Consider the following 21,618-nt stretch of genomic DNA (forward strand, 5'->3'; position numbering starts at 1 on the left):
TTGTTTTTTGGGGGGGTTGTTTTTTTTTCATATTTTTCTGAAGTTGGAAATGGGGAGACAGTCAGACAGACTCCCACATGCGTCCAACCGGATCCACCCGGCATGCCCACCAGGGGGTGATGCTCTGCCCATCTGGGGCATCACTCTGTTGCAACCAGAGCCATTCTAGCACCTGAGGCAGAGGCCATGGAGCCACCCCAAGCGTCCGGGCCAACTTTGCTCCAATGGAGCCTTGGCTACGGGAGGGGAAGAGAGAGACAGAGAGGAAGGAGAGGGGGAGGGGTGGAGAAGCAGATGGGCGCTTCTCTTGTGTGCCCTGGCCGGGAATCGAACCTGGGACTCCTGCATGCCAGGCCGACGCTCTACCACTGAACCAACCGGCCAGAGCCTATACTTATTGTTTTACTTCTAAAAGTTTTGATTTCCTTCTGTAACAGAAAACAAAGAACTACTTAAGTTTCCCTTAGGCCCTCTAGTCCTTTGGGACCAAGGGGTGACTTAGGTGTAACCACTTTATGCCCTTTTGAGATAACTCCATATGTTTTAACTGCATGCCAATACCATGTGTAAATTAATGTGATTAACTCTATTTTAGGTAAAAGCCCACTATATAAGGCCCAATTACCAAGATGTAACAGGTTTATTCCCTTTTCTGATCACACCATCTGTCAACCTTATCAAGCCCATATATGACTTATGTCTGAAGTGTGAGAATGGAACTCTATGATGTGACAAGTGGTGGCCAGTCCCATAAAATACGGCACGCACAACTACGCACAGTACGCAAAGTTTAGCATTAATAAGCGTCTCCGTTATGGTTTACCCGTTTACCAGCTATACTATCAATGAAAGCATCCCGTCTCTGCTGGGGACACAGCGGCACCCTCACCGCTCACCCTGATAAAAACCAGATATAAGTAGCTGAGGTGAAGATCAAGTCAGTCACCTAAGACTCCAACACAGGCTCCATGTTGCCCACCATGACCATTTGGCAACTATCGCAAAGCACTCTGCCTCTCCAAGCAAGTTCGTTCTGGGACCCCCTGAAGCGAGGCCCTTAGCTGGCCACTCAACTGTGAGTGAATTAAAGTCTATGTTCTTTAACTTGCTATGAGTGTCTCTGCCTATTCAATTGACTCCTAATTACTTTCATTTTACGTTGTGAACTATCTAACAAACCCAACTATAACTTAATTATAACCAACTAAATAATTTATCATGACAACCTGCTGCTCCTCAGCCTATGCCGAAGCCCTAGTCTTGGCCACCAAGGTCCTGATAGGGTGACTTTGACTAGCCATTCACTGATTCTGTGTCCCTGTGCTCCTCCTACCCCGCAACTAGGGGCATCTTTCAAAAATGCAAATACAAAAAAGAAAAATAATAAAGCACCTGCTGGAACTCCCCCAGAAGAGGCTCCCACCACCCTTGAGATTCTAAACCTTATTAAGAAAAAAGTCCCTTTGTACCTGGACTGTTCCACACGTACCCCAGGCCTGGACCCCGTCAGTGTTGCCCATCTGCCTCCTCCCAGCGTCCCCGAGCTGAGCTGAGGCTGGCTCCACTCTCCTCAGTGAGCCAGGCCAGCGCCCCCGCTGTGCCCCCTCTCCATACACAACCCCCAGCGGCTCCCATCAACATTGGTCTCCCGAACCTCCCAGACTGGGAGCCGGAAGGCAGGACGGTCCTGTCCCCTTCCTGCTGTATCTATCTCCATTGTCCAGCACAATGGCCGAGGCTTTCTAGCGCCCCAATCGTGATGATAAGTATTTATCCAAGGAACTTGCCACATCTTCATCCTCCCTCATCACAGTAACCACAAGTTTACCTCCTTTATTATGATTGGCTTTATTGAGCTTCGCAGGTGTTACTTTATTTTTAATAAACTAGAAGGCAAGACCTTCCACCAGCAAAGAGATTACAGCTGGCTTTCCTGCGCGCGCCGCTTGCATGCCTGTGGGGATGCGGATGAAGACAAGACCGCGGCGCGGCCAGTCCCATAAAACACGGCCCGCACAACGACGCACAGTACGCAAAGTTTAGCATTAATAAGCGTCTCCGTTATGGTTTACCCGTTTACCAGCTATACGATCAACGAAAGCATCCCGTCTCTGCTGGGGACACAGCGGCACCCTCACCGCTCACCCAGAACTTTCTCAGTCCCTCGCGGTCCCGTTTCTCTGCGCGGCGAAGGCGCCCAGAACCGTCCACCAGGGCGGTCGCGCGCGGGCCGTGGGTCGGGCGCCCGAGGCGCAGGCTCCGGGAAAGTTTGGAAAAGCGGTCACAAATGCAGAGGCGACCCTCGCCGCCTGGCACTCCCTCCTCCCGGCCAGGCCCGGGAGGGATGTCGGCGCCCAGGAGGCTGGATAGCGAAGACGGGCTCCACAGGGATGCCAGCTTCCAGTGCCGCCCACCCGTATGGTCCTCGGCCACCGCCCTCCGGGCGCGTACTCACCCGCCCCGGAGCCGGCGCAGCCCCCGGCCCAGCAGTCAGGCTCTGAGTCCCAAAGCCGCGCGCTCTGATGCCGTCACCAGGACCCCCGCCCCCTAAATAATCCCGCCTTTCCCCGCAACCCCGCCTGCTCCTATTCGCGGGGGCTGAGGCACGAGCCGGGCGGGGCCGCCGAGTCAGTTGCAGCTGGACAGGGCGGGCCGGGGCCTCCCAGGCGAGGGCCTCGGGCGGGGCCACGTGTCCCCTTTTGCCCGGACCCCCGCGCTGACTCGGGCTACCCGCGCTGCGCGTTGATCCCCGCACAGATTCATCGAGTTTTGGGGACACAGCGACCCATGAGGCCGGCTTGATCTTCCGAGTTGGAAAAGCCCCCTTGCACACGGGCGGGGCACCCAAGTCTCATAACGGCAAGTTGTAACACGTGAGAAAATTAACTAGGGACCTTTTTCGCACTGCGAGCCGAGGCTGGGTTTCCCAACTCTGAGACCCGGTAACCCGAAGCTAGTATTCCTTTGTTCATTCGTTCATCTATTCAGGTGTAGACCTTCCCTCCGCCCGCCACCGCATTGCTCCCTCTCTCTGCACTCCCCGCGCCTCCTCAAAGCTTAGCAAAGCTCTCCCTCCCCAGGCCTCCTCTCTTCTCTGACTTTACGACCCTTCTAATGCGGAGAAGGATCCAACTCCCATGGTTTTCAGGGTGGGGAACCTGGCTGCACCAGGAAGTCCTCTCGGTGCATCTTCCCTGCCCCAGACCTGGGGAACCCAGCGGCTGGACACAGGAAGGTCTAATTCAGGGATAGTCAACCTTTTTATACCTACTGCCCACTCTTGTATCTCTGTAAGTATTGATAGTAAAATTTTCTAACTGCCCACCGGTTCCACAGTAATGGTGATTTATAAAGTAGGGAAGTAACTTTATAAAATTTATAAAGCAGAGTTACAGCAAGTTAAAGCATATAATAATAATTACTTACCAAGTACTTTATGTCGGATTTTTGCTAAGTTTTGCAGAATAAATCTTTATAAAACAACTTACTATATAGTTAAATCTTTTTATTTATACTTTGGTTGCTCCACTACTGCCCACTAGTGGGCGGTAGGGACCAGGTTGACTACCACTGCCTCTAATTGATGCTAGGCACAGATTGGGATGAGGTCTGACCCCTGAGGCAGCCACTCCCCTGGGGGGCCCCTGATAAGGGCTGGCGCACAGCTCTGGCTTGGAAGCCCCCAGTTTGGAAAGCACTTGGGATCCATGATTTCAATGGTGGACTTCACTGCCACCAGCCTCAAGTTCCTGGGTGGACCACTGCCCCCCAGGTGAGGGTTGCTGCCCACCCACCCAGTTGGGGACGTTATTCTGTGGGCAAAAGGCCAGTGGGAACACAGAGGTATTCATCCTGCACCTACCTGGGCAGGTGTTCCCACCCGATCACTCAACCCATCCTAGACTCCTCTCTCCTCACATCTACCACCAAGCCCTGATCTGCCCTCCAGAGTAGTTTCCAGTCCAGGCAAGTGTGTTTGTCAACCTCCACAGCCTCGGCCCACGCCACGCATCTCTGGCCTGGGCTGCCTCAGAGCCTCCTCATTCTCCCTCCTGCTCCTGTAATACATGCAAAAAAAAAAAAAAGAAATATATATATATAATGTTTTAAAGCACACAGGAGGCCAGTGAGCACAATGTCTTGGCAGGTCCCCTTCCAACTATCATCTGTATGTGTCTGAGTCCATTCAGGCTGCTATAATAAAATACCACAGACTGGGAGGCTTATCAACAACAAAGTTCTTTTGCACAGTTCTGAGGGCTGGGAAATCCAAGATCATGGCACCAGCAGATTCAGTGTCCGATGAGGGCTCACTTTCTATACAGCTGTCTTTCCAATGGGTCATCACAGGGCAGAGGGAGCAAGCTCTCTGGAGTCTCTTTTATAAAAGCTTTAATCCGCCTGACCAGGCGGTGGCGCAGTGGATAGAGCGTCAGACTGGGATGCAGAAGGACCTAGGTTCGAGACCCCAAGGTCGCCAGCTTGAGCGCGGACTCATCTGGCTTGAGCAAAAAAAAAAAAAAAAAAAGCTCACCAGTTTGGACCCAAAGTCCCTGGCTCGAGCAAGAGGTTATTCGGTCTGCTGAAGGCCCACGGTCAAGGCACATATGAGAAAGCAATCAATGAACAACTAAGGAGTCCCAAAGAAAAACTGATGATTGATGCTTCTCATCTCTCTTCATTCCTGTCTGTCTGTCCCTATCTATCCCTCTCTCTGACTCTCTCTCTGTCCCTGTAAAATAAATAAAAGCTCTAATCCCCATCCTGAGGGCTCTGCCCTGTGACGTATTCACTCCCAAAGGCTCCACCTCCTCCTCATCACATGGGGGGGGGTAGGATTTCAATATATTAATTTTGGAGGGACACATTCAGAGCATCGCATTATGATATACAAGCATGTACATGTTATTACACATATGTATGCATAATATAACTGTTTACTTGTCCATTTTATCCACTAAAATGTGAGCTCCTTCAAGGGAGTCTTATTTATTTCTTTTTAAAGATTTTATTTATTGACTTTGAATAAAGGAGAGAGAAAGGTAGGGGTGGGCATCAACTCGCAGTTGCTTCTCACATGTGCCCTGACCGGGCAAGCCTAGGGTTTTAAACTGGTGACCTCAGCATTCCAGATTGACTCTTTATTCACTGTGCCCCCACAGTCAGGCTTATTTATGTCACTTTGCCTTGGCCCAAGACCTGGCATAGTCACTCCATAACGGTTTTTGGTAAAACTTATTGAAAAAAAGATATGAGAAACTCTTTGCATTAACAGAAATAATGGATATAGGACAATATGGCTCATATTTTCTTATGGCAGGTATGTAAAGACAGAGCGCTACATAGAACATACTGGAGAATGGACAAGCGTCCTCGCGATGGCATCTCTTTATGTTTTACAAATCATGTCCCCAAAGTGGATACCAGACAATCCTGTCCTCTGCTCAGCGTCCCTTCTCTCTTCTCTCTTTTCCACTGTCAGACTCAACCTATCCCCTCAGAACAGCAAAAACTTCCATCTGATCACAGCCCCCCAAAAATGCTCCCTCAGTTCTAAGACTTGCATTTTCTCATTCTAATGTTTCTGAAATTGAGTTGCATCTTGCAGTCACTGCCAAGGAAAACTGCGCCGGGAGAGGTGATGAGGGGGGGCACACATCACCTGGAGGACATGGTGTCTTCACCTCTGTGACCTGTGATGGATTGGTTGCATTGGGAGCACCATGCATAGTTGACTTTTAATTAAAATCTAGAAACATATCTGTCACTTAAGATGTCATAATAAAAATTGAATTCTGATGTAGTAGCAAAATGTAATTAATTTGGCATACAGAAGATTCTACAGAAAGGCTGTCAAAATTAGCCAGATCTGTATGAGGAAACCCTCAGCCTCAAGGAGCAGAAATCACAACTTGAAGTGGCTTGAACAGTAAGGTCATTTGTCATCTCAGCTAACAGAGAGACCAGAGGGAGGAGGGCTCCAAGGCAGGCTGAGTCAGTGGCAATGTGACAAAGGACCCAGCCTTTCCATTTCTCCTCTGCCATCACCTTCAGACAGAAAACACCCAGAGGAGGCTAGCAAGCACTTAATTTTCTGCAGATGAAAATAATAAAAACAAAGTTTGATTTGGAAGCCTACTTGGCATTATCTAACAATTTTAAAACATAGAAACCATTTCAACCATCAAGTCACGGTCCCAAGTGATAAATTCACCCTATAGATATAATCACACATGTACCACACCAGGCGTTCTGTATAAAGACATTTATTGCAGTACTGTTTGCAGTAGCAAATAAAATGGAAACCTCAAAGCCCTTCATTAGGAAACCAGCTAAGTCAATTACATAATGAACTATATGGCCATTAAAAAGAGCGAGAAGGATTTATAATGGCTACAGTGTATTGTGAGGTGAGAAGAGCAGGTGAGTATAGCCTCCCACATGGTGTGAACCAAGGGGGAAGCACACACGCACACGCACTACCCGTGCTGGAATGACACCCAGAAGACTGGCGCCATGGTTGTTTTGTGAAGGGGAACCCGTGATCTCAAGGGAGAAAACACGTACCCGCTTGCAGGGTTTGAATTTTAAATTATCTGTGTGCATTTCTTAGATCAGCCAAATATTATCGTTTTCAAAAATAGAGCTTGGAATACTTTAAATAGTCTAGACTTTCCATAGTGAAGGGTCATCACTGTTGTCCCCCCGCACCAGCGGTGCAGTACCCCAAAGGGGAATGGAAGGGTCAATGTGCAGGTGGAAGACAGGCAGGACAGATGTGAATGGGTGTCTGTGAACCAGAGGCAGCGGCAGGGAAGTGGGGGGACCCAGCCTGTGAAAACACCGGGGACAGTGTGTGCAAAAAGTGACACTGATATTTCATACAAACACGTGAGAGCATTTGCACCTGACTGTTCTTCCTTCAAAGCAGCCCACTGAGAAGCTGCACTCAGGAAATCTCTGAGCTTAAAAGTGTGTCCAGACCTCCTGCCTGGCTGGACTTTCAGGTTAGTGACATATAACTCATTAGCCTCAAACATTTGTCTACAGAGAATGGATCTAACCTTGGAAACAGTCAAATGTCATTTGGCCACAAGTTTGATTAAAGAAGTGATATACCAAGTTAGCAATTAATCTTTTAGTCGGAAAAAAAGAATCAAAGCAGGTTGCTGCTCTGATTTCTCTTAACTGGCTGCAGGCTAAGCCCCAAAAGGATGCTCAAAAGATGACGCGCGCCCAGGCTCAGAGTGCCAGGGGGTTACTTTGAAGAAGTCAACGCTCTCTTGGACGTGCACGTTCTGCTTACTTGCTGGCGACACAGCCCAGGCGCCGGGTGGTGACCGGGGCGCGGGGTGCTCAGCTCTTCTTGCGCAGCTGGCTGTACTGCGCGCGGGCCAGGATGGGCTCCATGACGCTGGGCCGGAAGAAGCTGTCGCTGACCCTGCGCAACGGCTTCTCCCGGGGCGCAGCAGGGAAGGCCAGGCGCTGCGCAGGGGGCGGGTCCCCTCTGTCGTCCAGGCCCGGCCCCCTCGCGCTGCGCAGGCTGCTTCTGTGCAGCGCCGGGCCAGCTGGCGGCGCTCCGGACGCCCTGCGCTCGCTCTCATCCGGCGGGTTGTCGATGTCCCGGAACTCGCTCTCAGGCTCCATCAGTGACAACCTGGGGAGCTGAGGACCCAGCGGCCGCATCAGGGCCTGGTTTGGTTTCGCGTGGCACCTCCTACCCACTCCCTCGGAGTTCCCGCCCCCTAGGAGCAGCCATTAGGAGGGCACAAGCTGGGTGGTGGGACAAGGGCCTCCGTGCAGCGGAATGGGGTGCGCGGGCAGACAGCTGAGGGCCTGCCTGCTCTGCCGGCCTCCACGGTCCACACCCCCAAGGCAAGACCCTCTGAAAAAGTTTGTGGACCCCTGGTGCCTCCTTCAGAGGCCTTTTAGTGGGAGGTCAGAGGCTTTTCTGACCCATCCTGGGGCCTGAGCTGTAAGCCACAGCCCACATATGCCCCAGCCAGGGTCAGGGTATCCCAGCCTGGTTCTGTTTCCAGCCCAAGGTAGACGGGCTGGCTGTCAAGAGTCCTGGCACATCTCTGGGTGGGAGTGACTGAGTGACTCACTCCCTACCCCACCCTGCATCACTCTAAGGGGGGCTTCTGCCCTGACCAACCCTCCTGGAGCTTGCTCCAGGAAGGGGCCCGGGGACTCCTAAAAATCTAGTGCTGGCATTCCTTTGAGGTTTTCCATTGGTGACAAGTGAGAGATGGGGGCAGCTGCTATTACCTGGAACACAGCCCACCCCCAGGACCCCAACAGCCTTCCTCCAATAGCTTCCCAGGGAGCAGCATGCAAACCTGCCAGGCCCTGCAGGTGGGAGCTGAGGGTGAGGGCCAGGCCCCTGGGGACCCCCAGCCTGATGGGGAGGAGGGATTTGGGGAGAGGTCTCAGGCCAGGGCCACAGGTCTGCACATTCCTGGGGCTGGGAATGCCCCAGTCACAGCGACGCTGTGTCAGCATGTTTCGGGCGGGGGTGGGGGATGGCGGGACTGCAGCTGACAGGAGGATCACCCCGGAGATTGGCGGACAGAGGGCAGCTGCAGCCCCTCAGGGAAATCTTTCTGTCCTGCCCAGACCCCGAGGGGAGAGAGGGTTAGCAGGGGTGGGACTTACGGGGACGTAGTGCACCACCGTGTCCACCACGTTGTCTGTAACCCCCTTCAGGGCGTCTGACAGGGACATGGCCCTGCTCTTGGTCGAAGAGACAGAGACGGTGCGGGCCGGTGTGAGGTGCAGCACCCTCCCTGCCGTGCCCAGCACAGCTGCAGGCGCCCAGGTCACGGCCCAGATGGTGCCCTGAACGGCCTTCTGCAGGGTACGCGCCATGCTGCCCAAGAGGCCCTGTGGGCGGGGCGGAGCTGCTACCTGGGAACCAGAGCAAGGTCAGCACCTCCTGCAGCAACTCCCTGACCCTTCTCCTCCCCACCCCACCATCCCCAGAGCTAGAGGGGAACGGATATGGACACCTGGCTCTGCCACTAGCTGTGTGGCCTTGGGCAAGTCACTCCCCTCTCTGAACCTGTTTCTTCATCTTCAAGTGGAGATGCTAATCTCTGCCCTGCCTATCTGACAGGCTGCTGTGAGGGTCAGCTGGGAGAAGGGCACAGGACCTGTTGGCTGGGCCTCTGGGGCCAGCGGAGAGGGCTGCACCGTATGCCACGCCCCTTGGCCTCTGCTTCTCACCCCGTCTGGGCCGCGGGATGAGGCTGCCATGCCCCTACTCGGCTCCGCGCTAACCTCACTGAACTTGTCTTCCGTCTCTGACTCCGACTCCTCGTCCTTGGTCTCTTCCCCCTCCGTGTCCGTCTGGTCGTCCTGGTCCTCCTCCAGGGCGGTGGTGAGGTTGTGCAGCCAGGGCACCCGCACCTCGCTCTGCCGCCGGGACACCACCTGCATGGCTGCTGACGCGCCCCACTGGGCCAGGCTGTTCTGCAGGAGCAGAGGTGGTGGCCTCTGGCTTCACAGCCCGTGCAGCCAAAGTCCCTCCCCGCCAGGGTAAGGGTAGGGAGGTTACAGGGCTGAGCCCCAGCAGACGGTTCTTAAAACTTTTCATCGAGCAATAAGTGATATAAACTGCACACAGGACAAGGCAGAGATGATTTTCAACCACCCGGGGGACTTCCTGTGCCCCCTACCTCATCAGTACCCCCTGACGGCGACCACCTTCTGATCTCTGTGCACTTCGTATGAATGGTCTCATATACCGAGTGTATTTTCACAAATAGATTCTTCTGTTCAACATTAGGCCTTGAGGTTCACCCACACCTTGCATGTCAAGGTAGCCTTTCTTGTGCAGTTCTGTGTAATACTCCACTGTAGGAACAGACCACATTTGCCCATTCTGTTGGAACGTTTGAGTCGTTCTCAGTTCTTGGCTCTCGGCTAAGGCTAAAGCTGAGAGGGACATTGCTGACCTGTAATTTGGGGAACACTGATTCTCATTTTTTTTTTTTAAGTCTCATTTCTGATTGGTGGAATTGCTGGGTCACTGAGGATATGTATGTGTAACTTTAGTAGGTAGTTCTTGTAGATCTTTAAAGAGTGCAAAAATCATTGGGCCACAGTGTCCCATAGGAGGAAACCAGCAGGCCCCCACTGGAAAGGGGCCCCCCTGCAGGGGACACAGGGAACTACTCCTGTGTTCCTACTACAGACACAGAACCCAGTGCACACTAGGCTCGTGGCAAACATTTGCTTGAGTGAAAGAGCCAGGCCCAACAATGCTTTTGAACGGATCGCCCAAATGGTGGCTGAAAAGTGCTGACCTTTATGCTTTAATATTGTCACTTACTGGTATTTGATTGATTTTAGAGGGCAAGGAAGGGAGACAGAGAGAGACAGGAACATCAATCTGTTCCTGTATGTGTCCTGACCGGGTATAGAACCAGCAACCTCTGTGCTTCAGGATGATGCTCTAACCAACTGAGCCATCCGGCCAGGGCTTAATGTTTTTATTTCATTTTTTTGGCCTTGGTGTTTTGGAGGGGTTTTTTTTGTTTGTTTTTTTGCATTTTTCTGAAGCTGGAAACGGGGAGGCAGTCAGACAGACTCCCGCATGTGCCCAACTAGGATCCACTCGGCACGCCCACCAGGAGGCTATGCTCTGCCCATCCGGGGGGTCACTCTGTTGCGACCAGAGCCAGTCTAGCGCCCGAGGCAGAGGTCACAAAGCCATCCCCAGAGCCTGGGGATCTTTGCTCCAATGGAGCCTTGGCTGCGGGAGGGGAAGAGAGAGACAGAGAGGAAGGAGAGGGGGAGGGGTGGAGAAGCAGATGGGCACTTCTCCTGTGTGTCCTGGCCGGAAATTGAACCCGAGACCTCCGCGCGCCAGGCCGATGCTCTACCACTGAGCCAATCGGCCAAGGCCGTTTTGGGGGATTTTTTTGTCCCCAAGGACATGCATTGTTCCCAGAGATACTGTAGCACTGGGTCAGTGCACAGAGTGGAGGGACTAAAAATCCATTCAATATGTTGTCCTCGGATAGAGGACATATCAGATGTTAAACTGATGAGAACAGATATCGATGCCTGATCTTAACCAAAAGGCCAAGAAATGATAACCTTGGTTTCTTACTTATGTTCCTTATGAAAAAATCCAGGCCCTAGTTGGTTGGCTCAGTGGTAGAGCATCAGCCTGGTGTATAGATGTCCTGGGTTTGATTCCTAGCCAGGGCACACAGGAGAAGCACCCATCTGCTGGCACCCCTCCCCCTCTCACCCCACCCCTCTCACTTCACCCCTCCCCCTCTCATCTCTCTCCTCCTCTCCCTTAGCCATAGCTCAATTGGAGCGAGTTGGCCCTGGGCACTGAGGATGGCTCCATGGCCTCCACCTCAGGTGCTAAGAAGAGCTCAGTTGCTGAGCAATAGAGCAACAACTCAAGTGGATAGAGCATCGCCCCCTAGTGAGCCTACCAGGTTGATCCCGGTCAGGGCACATGTAGGAGTCTGTCTCTGCCTCCCTTCCTCTCACTGAATTAAAAATAAAGAAAAGAAAAAATCCAGCGCATGTCTGCTGAAATACATAGAGAGATGGGAGAGAAGAGAAATTAACCTCTCACTGGGCTGAGGAAAGGCAACTTTACCTTGGATACAGTGGGATGCAAGATGGAAGCCTCCAGAAGAGAAATGAGAAACCTCGGGCAGTCAGGAACACTACCCGGCTGGGCTCTCTCCCCCCAGACAGAGCCACACCCCCTACTGCCTGGACAGCAGTAGGAGGGTGGTCTCTGCTCCCTCACAGGTGGGAGAGATCACAGCAAGAGGCTCAGTTGGGGGAATGAAGGGAGATGGGACCCAGTGAGAAAATGGGAGAGACAGAAAAGGTGATGGGGCAGGACCATCCTAGCAAGGCAGGCCTGCTCTCAGCTCACATCCACGCTTTTCTCTCCCCCTGCAGCCTAGAAGACTGGCTCTCTGCCCCTGTAAGTCCTCTTGTCCTTACACTGGGGGTCAGTCAGGCTTCAGGGCAGACACTAACCAGGGGCGCCACCCCTGGGATCCACATGGCCAGGGCGTGGCCTGTCTTCAGCACCCGGGCTGTGGTCTGGAAGGTGTGTTGAGAGAGGGTATTGGCCAGGGTCCCCACCCTGCTCAGGAGGCCTGCTTTGGTCTTGGGAGGCTTCTGGGCCTGCTGGCATCCTGGAGTGGGGGCTGGGTAGGAGAGTGTGGGGAGAGAAGGGAGAGCAGGTCAGACGAGCCAGGAAAGCTGGTGTCCTAGCTCCACCTCAGGCTCGAGATTTGGACAACTCCCTTTCCCCACGTAAAAATGGGGAGGGACTAAGTGGGGATGGGTGCATCTGAAAACCCCAGTGGGTCTCCCCTGCTCCAAAATGGTAGCTGGATATTTTGGGAATTGCCAATTTTGCTAATTCCCATGGCAGCAGGGGGCTCAACTCACTCCCCAAGGTGGGTCTGCCAGCTACTACAGGCAGCTACCTGATTCTCCGTTGGCTGGAGGGAGGAGGCACTCGACCACCTTCTCCACACCGCCCAGGGCCAGGTCGGCTCCTCCAGAAGCCAGCCGGCCAGCTCGGGTGTTGGCAGCATACTCTGCAGTGTTTTTGGCTGCCCCCCAGGCAAGCTCACAGCCGGCCAAAGCGGCCCCCAGGACCTTGTCAGAAGTGCTGGCGATGGGCACACTGATGCTGTTCCGGGCGCTGCGGAGGCGGGTGGATATGGTGTCCTTCAGCTCAGAGGCAATCTGGGGGCAGTGGGGAGAAGGGGCAGGCATCTTTACAGGCCCAGGGGACTGGCACCAATATTTGGGCACCTGGATTAAGCCAGGCTTAAAAGGGGAAGGGCCCTAACCCTACCCGTGACCACCAGAATCACCCGGCTTCTTTGCACCGTTTCTGCCTAGTGAGCCCATAGCCATCCTGCGAGGACTCCCCTAGGGCCACCTCCTTGATGACGCCTGTCCTGAGACCCTTGCGCACACGAGGTATCTGTTCTTCGGAACCCCTCTCCTGTCTCTGACCTTCCCTCAGAACCTCAGAACAGGCTCACATGCCCGCATGCGACTACAGCAATTATAGATGTGGTTGATCTTCCTACAAGTTCTGCAATGAAAGAATTTGCCTCTCTATCCTATTTGCCTGGGACATCCTTTGTGACAAAGACATTGCCCTTCATCTGGAAAAGAGGAAGGAAGAACGCAGGCCTGGGGGCCAGGGAGACCCGCTCTCATGGGGCCTCCAGCTATGACTGTGTGATCGGTGGGAAGTCTCGAGTTTTCTCAACTGTAAAATGGGGACAACCACCCCATTCCACAGGGTTGACAAAAGGATTACATGGGACAGCTCTAGAAATCATGCATTGTGGCCCCTGGCATAGGGTGGGGCTCAGTAACTGGGATAGATAGTTGGTCAATGAGATGGACAAGGTCAGAGGCTTATTCGCCAAAAACACCTCACGTGACTGTTACCATAGCCAGTAACCCAATGAACATGTATCCAGGTCAAGTGGCTTTTCAGTCTCATGGCCCATAAAAGGTTGGATTTTGAGGACAAGGGACTGCAATCCTTGGATCTATGAATGTGACCCATGGTCTCAGGTGGCTGTCATCACCACTTGGTCCAATGCAGGCCTACAGGGTATCTCAGGGAGGGAGGTGGTGTCAGGAACAGGGGGACCCCTCCTCGCACCTGCTGGTGCCAGAGAGCCTACATTCATCTGGCTTCGTGGGGAGAGGAAGCAGCACATTGTGTGGCCTGAGGGGCAGGCAGCTGCCCCCAGCCCTGGAGGGTGCTTGCCGCAGAAACAAGACTCCCAGTCCGCGTCATCGGCTGGTACCCTCCCTACCCGAGAAGCAGTGAGGACAGAGCGTGGGGCACATTAGAGAAGAGAGAAGGCCTCACCTTTTCAGGAGGGTACTGGAGGGCCGGGATCTTTTCCTCCAGGTGGTCCAGGCCTCGGCAGGCCAGCTCATTGGCAGCTACGACTGGAAGCAGAGGGCTGTGGTGGGGTGAGCCCTTCCCGCACCGTGAGAACCTAGCAGTGGCCTTTGTGCCGAGAAAGGCACCTGGAGCCCTCAGACAACACCCCCTCCAGCCCTGCTCTATCCAGCGTGTCATGGAGCCTGGGGCCCTCTGCCACCTCTACTGTGACTCCCAGAGACCGGCTGGTTTCTGCCATCCGCATGAGGGCGCTGGAGTCAGGCAGACCTGTGCTCAGCCCAGCTCTGCATCTGCGGTGTGTGGCTTCACGCAAGTCCCAACCTGCCTGAACTCCAGCTCCCTCACGTCAAATGTGCCTTAATGGGGCCCACATTGTAGGGTAGGGAGGAGAAAGTGATGGAAACCATGTGAGGCAGCAACAAACAATGGGCTGGAGCCGAGGGGGAAGGGAGGGCAGCAGGGCCCTGGGGTGGGCCTTTGGAGGGTCCAAAGCAGCTCGGTGCTACTTAGTTCCAGAGGTGACAAACTCCCAGTTACAGCCCGGGCCGGCCTCAGACTGCCCATGACCCTTCCTTTCAACCTCTAGGAGTGAGATGGGCAATAGTGGGAAGAGCGCCACAGGGCAGAGGAGGAGTGACCCTAGGGAGAGGGAACAGTGCCAAAGGAGGCACATGCCTCCCGGGGACATTGCCCAATGGCCTCCGAGGACCAAGCTCTGCAGTCACAACCATGGAGATCACTTTGAAAGGCTATTTATATAGACTCTTTCGTATGTTCTTCCTCCAGAGATCTTATTTTTCTTCACAAAATTCTTAGGAGAGCCCAGATGACTTGGCCGTCTTCAGATCTGGCAAAATGTGACCCAGGGAAATGATCTGAGGAGCACGTGGCAGGAAGGCTGGCCGGGGGCCTGGATCTTGCTTGCACCTGCCCTCTCCTGTTGGTAGTGCAGATTCCTCAGGCACCTGTAATGCTCTAACCAGGATACTGGAAAGTTCTAGACTTCTTGGTGCTGCTGGAATGTCCTTCAACCCTGTCAGGAGCTGTGTCTTGGAGACCATGTTTTCGAATGGGGGCAGAACAATTTGAACAGGGGCAGGTCTGGGAAGGCCAGCGTGGAGAGGTTGTCCTGCCCCTCCTGGGCTTTGGTTGGTAGCTCTCTGCTGCCCCCACCTGTCAGAAGCTGGTACCATCAACTGCTGGGGCCAAAGGGCTTCCCTGGACCTCCACTCCCGCAACCCTTGGCAGGCCAGCCCTGCTGCCCACTGCCCCTGCCTCTGCGCCACACTCTGCTGGTTCCTGCTGCTACACTTGGAGCTGAAGTGGTGTCTGGTCTGCCATGGGCCCCACTCCCCCACCGCCCACACAGCTATGCCATCCCTCCTACCGATTCTTTGGCCCATCACTGTTACCCTAGGAAAATGCCAGTTGGGCACCTATGGATGAGAAGAGAGCTACCTACATCCATATCATCTAGACGTATACCTATGTCTACATCATCTATATAGAGCTTTATCACCTGTAGCTACAGATGAGAAGACTGTGTAATGAGTCAGACAGACATAGAAGCTGACAGACAAGCAAGCTATCAGATGGTCAGACAGACGGACAGGTGGACACACACACTGACAGCCAGGCAGTAGGCAAGAGGAAAGAGGCAGGCAGCCTCCGAGTGCGGCGAGGACTCACACTGGGTGGACAGCCTGCGGACCACGGGCTCCATGCTCCAGGCAGCCAGGCTGCTGGCGCCCTGCACGCCCTTCTCGTAGGCACTGCACACAGAGGCCACCAAGGGGTGGGCTTCCTTGGTGCTGTTGTAGGTCTTCTGGACGCACTCACAGGTGCCGCTCACCACGGGCAGCTGCAGGACCCGCTGCAGCACGTTCTCCTGCTCCTGGCATGGAAGGAAGGAAGGAGTTCAAGTTGTCCCACCTCTGGGGAAGGCAGCCCCAGGACCAAAGAGCCCATTGGTGAGGCCAGTCTGGGTCCGAGGAACCCAGGCCACAGAGGGCTCTGGAGAGCCAGCCTGCCATGCTCCTCTGGTCACAATCCAGCCCTGGAGAGGCTGCTGAGGCCATCGCCACCCTGCAGGGGTCTTCCAGCCCGCCCCTCCTGCACCTGTGGGTACAGAGCTGAATGTCGGCATACCTGCCTAGTTTCTGTCCATTTTTTTTTCTTTTTTTCTTTTCTTTTCTTTTCTTTTCTTTTTTTTTTTTTTGTATTTTCTGAAGTTGGAAACGGGGAGGCAGTTAGACTCCTGCATGTGCCTGACTGGGATCCACCCGGCATGCCCACCAGGGGGCGATGCTCTGTTTCAATCAGAGCCATTCTAGTGCCTGAGATAGAGGCCATAGAGCCATCCTCAGCGCCCGGGCCAACTCCAGTGGAGCCTTGGCTGCAGGAGGGGAAGAGAGAGACAGAGAGGAAGGAGAGGGGGAAGGGTGGAGAAGCAGATGGGCGCCTCTCCTGTGTGCCCTGGCCGGGAATCAAACCTGGGACTCCAGGCCAGTGCTCTACCACTGAGCCAACTGGCCAGGGCCTTCTGTCTTGTTTTGGGGGCTTCATCTAAACCAGTTGTAGTCAACCTGGTCCCTACCGCCCACTAATGGTTGTTCCAGCTTTCATGGTGGGCAGTAGCGGAGCAACCAAAGTATAAATAAAAAGATAGATTTAACTATAGTAAGTTGTTTTATAAAGATTTATTCTGCCAAACTTAGCAAAAATCTGACATAAAGAACTTGGTAAGTAATTATTATTATATGCTTTAACTTGCTGTAACTCTGCTTTATAAATTTTATAAAGTTACTTCCCTACTTCATAAATCACCATTACTGTGGAACCGGTGGGCAGTTAGAAAATTTTACTACTAATAGAGATACAAGAGTGGACGGTAGGTATAAAAAGGTTGACTACTCCTATCTAAACATTTCTCTGGTCTTTCTGGGACACAGCCAGCCTGCCTGTGCATGCTGGTCCCATTACCTGGCACACTCCCCATGTCCCTTCTATCAGGTGAAATGCTACTCCTGCGAGACAGTACCAGAGCACCACCTCTGTGAAGCTTCCTGATTCTCCTCTTGCATCAGAAGCCACTGCTTATGCCTGGCCTGTGGTGGCGCAGTGGATAAAGCGTTGACCTGGGATGCTGAGGTTGCTGGTTCAAAACCCTGGGCTTGGCCCTGGCCGGTTGGCTCAGCGGTAGAGCGTCGGCCTGGCGTGCAGGGGACCCGGGTTCGATTCCCGGCCAGGGCACACAGGAGAAGCGCCCATTTGCTTCTCCACCCCCCCTTCCTCTCTGTCTCTCTCTTCCCCTCCCGCAGCGAGGCGCCATTGGAGCAAAGATGGCCCGGGCGCTGGGGATGGCTCCTTGGCCTCTGCCCCGGGCGCTAGAGTGGTTCTGGTCGCAGCGGAGCGACCCTCCGGAGGGGCAGAGCGTCGCCCCCTAGTGGGCAGAGCATTGCCCCTGGTGGGCGTGCCGGGTGGATCCCGGTCGGGCGCATGCTGGAGTCTGTCTGACTGTCTCTCCCCGTTTCCAGCTTCAGAAAAATACAAAAACAAACAAACAAACAAAAAAAACCCTGGGCTTGCCTGGTCAAGGCACATATGGGAGTTGATGCTTCCTGCTCCTCCCCCCTTTTCTCTCTCTTTCTCTCTAAAATTAATAAATATAGTCTTAAAAAAAAAAAAGCCACTGCTCCCTGGGCTGTCTCATATCCCTCACATGAGTATCACATGAGGCTGTGACCGTGTGCACCTGTCTGTCCCTCAGTAGACTGTCATCTCTGTCCTTGGTGCCTCCCTAAAGCCTGCACAGCCGTGTTAGTTGACTAAACAAGTCAGTCAAGGCTGTACCTATAGGTGTCAACTTAGATCCACCCAGCTGCACAGAATCCCACCACCAGGCCTCCGGGGGCCTCCGCAGCAAGGGTGCTCCCACTGTCTGGATGGAGCAGGTCCCTCCCTGATGGCTTGTGCCCCTTGTTGGATGGTGTTGCTGCACTGACATCTGCTTCCACCCGCTGCCCCATCCCATGCCCTCTGGAACAGCACAGAGCAAATCTATTTCATCAACCACGGGCTGGCCCTTGTTTAAGTTCGCAGGTAGACGTGCCTCCCCTTAGGGTCCCTGCCCTGTGCTCAGCAGCGCCAGCTCCTGACTTAGTTCCAGATGGCCCACGCGGCCTGGCGAGCCCTCCTCCAGCCACTGCAGTTAGCCCCTGCCTTTCCCACAGATACAGCGCTCAAGCTGAAGGCAGCGTTTCAGGCATGGCCTAGATCTGGGGGGCACAGGGAAATGGTCACTTCTCACTGTTGAGGTGCTGTTCTCTTATTAATGTATTTTCACTCTTTGGCAGCAGTCACGGCATTAGTCTTCAGGTCACCAAGGAATCTCAGTAGGAAGACGCTGGTCTTTGAGTCAAAGAATGTGTATTTAGTCACACAGAGGGAAGCGTTTACTCAGTACCACAGGGCTCCAGGCACTGGCCCGGGTGCTTTGGTGACACAACCTCACTTAATTCTAGCAGCGACCCTCTGAGGTCAGCGTTATCACCACTGTGGTGCTGATGGGGAGACAAAGAATCAGAGATGTGAAGTGACTTACCCAAGAGCACACAGGTAGTAAGCAGCAGAGGCGGGATTCTTTTTTCTTGTTATTTTTAAGTGAGAGGAGTGAAGACAGAGAGACAGACTCCCACATGCGCCCTGACCGAGACCCACTTGGCAAACCCTATCTGGGGTTGATGCTTGGACCAAGTGAGCTATCCTCAGTGCAAGGGGTTGACGCTTGGACCAATCGAGCCACTGGCTGTGGGAGGGGAAGAGGGAGAGAAGGGAGAGAAGGAGAAGAGAAGCAGATGGTTGCTTCTCATGTATTCTGACTGGGACCAAACCCAGGACATCCACATGCCGGGCCAGTGTTCTATCTACTGAGCCAACTGGCTAGGGCCAGAGGCGGGATTCTGACTCAGACCTAAAATGGCATATCTGGGGTCTGCTTCAAAATAATGCAAGATGGGAGAGTAGAAGGGGGTGAGGATGGAGCAGGACTTGCTATGGATTAATGTCTGTTGGGGAGAGTGGAGGATAGAGTGTTAAAAATTCTCTACATAAAAAATAAAAAGAGAAAAGTCCCTAGATCTGACTTGGACGTGTGAGCTCTCTCTGTAATTCTGTTTGCCACTGTTACATGGTTCTGCTCAGGAGGCACTTCAGTTGGTAGGAGGCTGAGCAAGAATACCCCTCGCGAAGGTGAGTATGTACATTGACTAGACGACAAGCTACAGTGTTTTAGCTTTCTGTCTTGCAGGGGAGTTTGAAATCTGAGACAGAAAAGACTATGACTAGAAGCAGAAAACATTTTCTTTGTTTTGGACAGAGTTTTCAGGGGTTGTTTTAGGTAAAGCCAAAGGGGAGAGAGGTCCAGGGAAGAAAATAAACCACCACCTGTTAGGATGGTCTCACTGTGCACTTGATCATTTTATGCCTCTGTGTGTTCAATGATTCAATACAAACCTTAACACGGAGATTCCTCGTGTTGTCTACAGCCATACCACCATGAAGGTGCCCGATCTCGTCCGATCTCAGAAGCTAAGCAGGCTCGGGCTTGGTTAGTACTTGGATGGGAGATTCCCAGTGCAAAGGTTAGTTAAAGCTAGCTTGGGACACGGTGAGTATTGTATACACTCACAATTATTTCGTTTCACTTTCTGAGCTGCGCCTAACTCAGAGAGGCTTGCCAGGAAGCTATCAGGTACACCTACATCTAAACATGTCACACCTCTCCAAGTCACACTGGACACTAGGCTAGCCACACGACACTAGTCATGCCGCCCTCTAACCCTGCCCACACACAGCTGCACAGCTATGCACAGTGTGGCTCCACCATGAACAAGGCCCCGGATGACACCACCCCTCTAACCCTGCCCACACACAGCTGCACAGCTATGCACAGTGTGGCTCCACCATGAACAAGGCCCCGGATGGCAGAGCACAGGGGCTCGGCACTGAGTGGGTGTTCTGCCGGGGCGGACAAAGCCGGGGCCTCTGCGTCAGGGTTTAGCATACAGCAGTTTCCTTCTTCTCCTGTCCCTCCCAGCCAGTATTGGTCCTTTTTCTCCCAAGTCCTTGGTTTTTAATAGGCATCTTTCTCACCCTAGATCCTCTAAGTATCCCTGCAAAATGCAGTGAGGGAAAGAATGACTAAGACATGACCGTCAATGAACTTCAATCTCATCTAGAAATACCCAAGTCCCTGGAGTCTCCCCTCCCTGCTTCTTCCTCCCCGTTGTCCACCCCTGCCTCATACAAGCCCCAGTTACTTACAGGGAGGTCTCCATCCAGCAAGGTTGGGCCCTTGTTGACTGCCATCGTAGCTCTTCAAGCTGCAAAGCAGAGGGCCCAGGTCCATGAGCAAACTCTCCGTTTCAGATCCACAGGGTCAGTCCCTACCTCTTGTGGCCACCAACTGGGCCCAGGATGCCTGGGAACTCAAGTTCCCTGAACAGGAGGTATTATGTTGGAGGGTGAATGTCACAGACAGACAGCCACTCCTTGGAGCTCCCTAAGGATGAGGTGCCCACAGCCTGCTTGTCAAGACTGATGTTTCTTCCAAGGGTTCAGGGTAAGAAGTGAACAATGAAGGTAGCTTTAGGAATTAAGAGGTTTTAGGTGAAGTTTAGGGGCTCTTAGATGAGGGACCAAAACAGACTAAAAGAATAGGTTTCATGTTTAGCCTTTTCTTCTTTTTTTAATGAAGAAGTTCAACATTACTTCCCCTCTTTTTAAGCAAACATATCCGTCAGTCCTTCCCTCTATGCTCAACCGGGCGAGAAAGCATTCACCTTAAAACCAACTATTTCAGCTGCGTTCTGGAAAGGCGAGCGGCCCCAGACTACTGACTCTACATTCCAGGTCATTCACCTTGCAGGCCTCTCCATCCTCAGTAAAATTCCTAGGAGACCCTGACCCTCAACTTCTTTAACTTTCACAGACCAACCAGGTAGGGCAGGTGTCCCGGAACGCCCACTCACCGTGCCGACACCACTTCAGTCCCAGAGCCCAGGCTGCAGAGTGTCTCCTCCAGCAGAAACAATTCCAGTGGCTCCAAGGAGTCTTGGGCAATGCTGCTAACACCTCCCAGCTGGAGGAGGGCAGAGAAGAGAAAGCTTGGTTGTCATGGTTATCTGACCCAGGGTCCCCTGGGCAATAGCCTAGCTTCTGCAAGATTTAGCTAACTAGGAGAAAGGCAGATCTCAGAACTGAAGGAGACCCAGACTCAAAGGAGTTATTATTCCAGAGTCATGAAATATTAGCTCTGTAACATGTTTCTGGGCCCCCAGTTCTCAAAAAACTGTCTTTCAGAAAGGTGTTGGGATAGGTCCTTTTAACCTCAAGTTCTGAAGCTCTGTATTCTTTGGTTCCTTTTCCACAGAGGGTCCTGTGGGACCGTTTTCAACCCATTTCCCCACCCCTTATTTACTCTCCTGTGTGAATTCTGAACAGCAAGAGTTCAAGTCAAACAGGGACCTGAACATACCACTCTTTGGTTATGAAGAGAGATTGCCAGTCTCAATGAAGAGAACCAGAGCTGGGGTGTGACTCCCTGTCTAGCCTTTGAGGGAGCAATTGCAACCTCTGTAAATTCCTAGATTTCAAGGGAGTTTATTGAACTTTAC

At 53.0% G+C, this 21,618-nt stretch overlaps 2 protein-coding genes and 1 pseudogene across 4 annotated transcripts in view; all 3 read right to left on the reverse strand.

The window, feature by feature from the left end:
- The window catches only part of KIF7 (kinesin family member 7), a 29,592-nt gene extending 27,089 nt beyond the window's left edge, over positions 1-2,503 (reverse strand). For 2 of the 3 annotated variants that reach the window (XM_066238850.1, XM_066238847.1), the window contains exon 1: positions 2,456-2,503. The gene's annotated coding sequence lies outside the window, so the exon portion shown is untranslated. Of the gene's footprint in view, positions 1-2,145; positions 2,377-2,455 lie in introns of those variants that run through there. The other variant, XM_066238851.1, reaches the window with a different exon arrangement.
- Positions 2,504-6,250: 3,747 nt separating this feature from the next.
- PLIN1 (perilipin 1) lies at positions 6,251-21,052 on the reverse strand. The gene is made up of 9 exons (XM_066240493.1): positions 20,974-21,052; positions 20,267-20,325; positions 15,632-15,836; positions 13,904-13,986; positions 12,483-12,747; positions 12,025-12,197; positions 9,283-9,474; positions 8,659-8,910; positions 6,251-7,665 (listed from the first exon to the last, which is right to left on the reverse strand). Exons 2-9 carry the CDS (start codon positions 20,309-20,311, stop codon positions 7,357-7,359), a joined length of 1,524 nt encoding a protein of 507 aa, XP_066096590.1. The 5' UTR covers positions 20,312-20,325; positions 20,974-21,052; the 3' UTR covers positions 6,251-7,356.
- On the reverse strand, positions 10,938-11,103 carry LOC136311276 (U2 spliceosomal RNA; annotated as a pseudogene).
- Positions 21,053-21,618: the final 566 nt, after the last annotated feature.

Source organism: Saccopteryx bilineata, chromosome 7 (genome assembly GCF_036850765.1).
Source record: "Saccopteryx bilineata isolate mSacBil1 chromosome 7, mSacBil1_pri_phased_curated, whole genome shotgun sequence".
NCBI classification, from domain to species: domain Eukaryota; kingdom Metazoa; phylum Chordata; class Mammalia; order Chiroptera; family Emballonuridae; genus Saccopteryx; species Saccopteryx bilineata.

What these genes read in the sequence shown, in the direction of transcription:
- PLIN1 (XM_066240493.1), bottom strand. Translation starts at nt 20,311, where the DNA reads ATGGCAGTCAACAAGGGCCCAACCTTGCTGGATGGAGACCTCCCT. An exon ending in TGCTGGATGGAGACCTCCCT is followed by an intron (nt 15,837 to 20,266) that starts GTAAGTAACTGG and finishes CTTCCATGCCAG; the next exon opens with GAGCAGGAGAACGTGCTGCA. An exon ending in TCCAGTACCCTCCTGAAAAG is followed by an intron (nt 12,748 to 13,903) that starts GTGAGGCCTTCT and finishes CACTGCCCCCAG; the next exon opens with ATTGCCTCTGAGCTGAAGGA.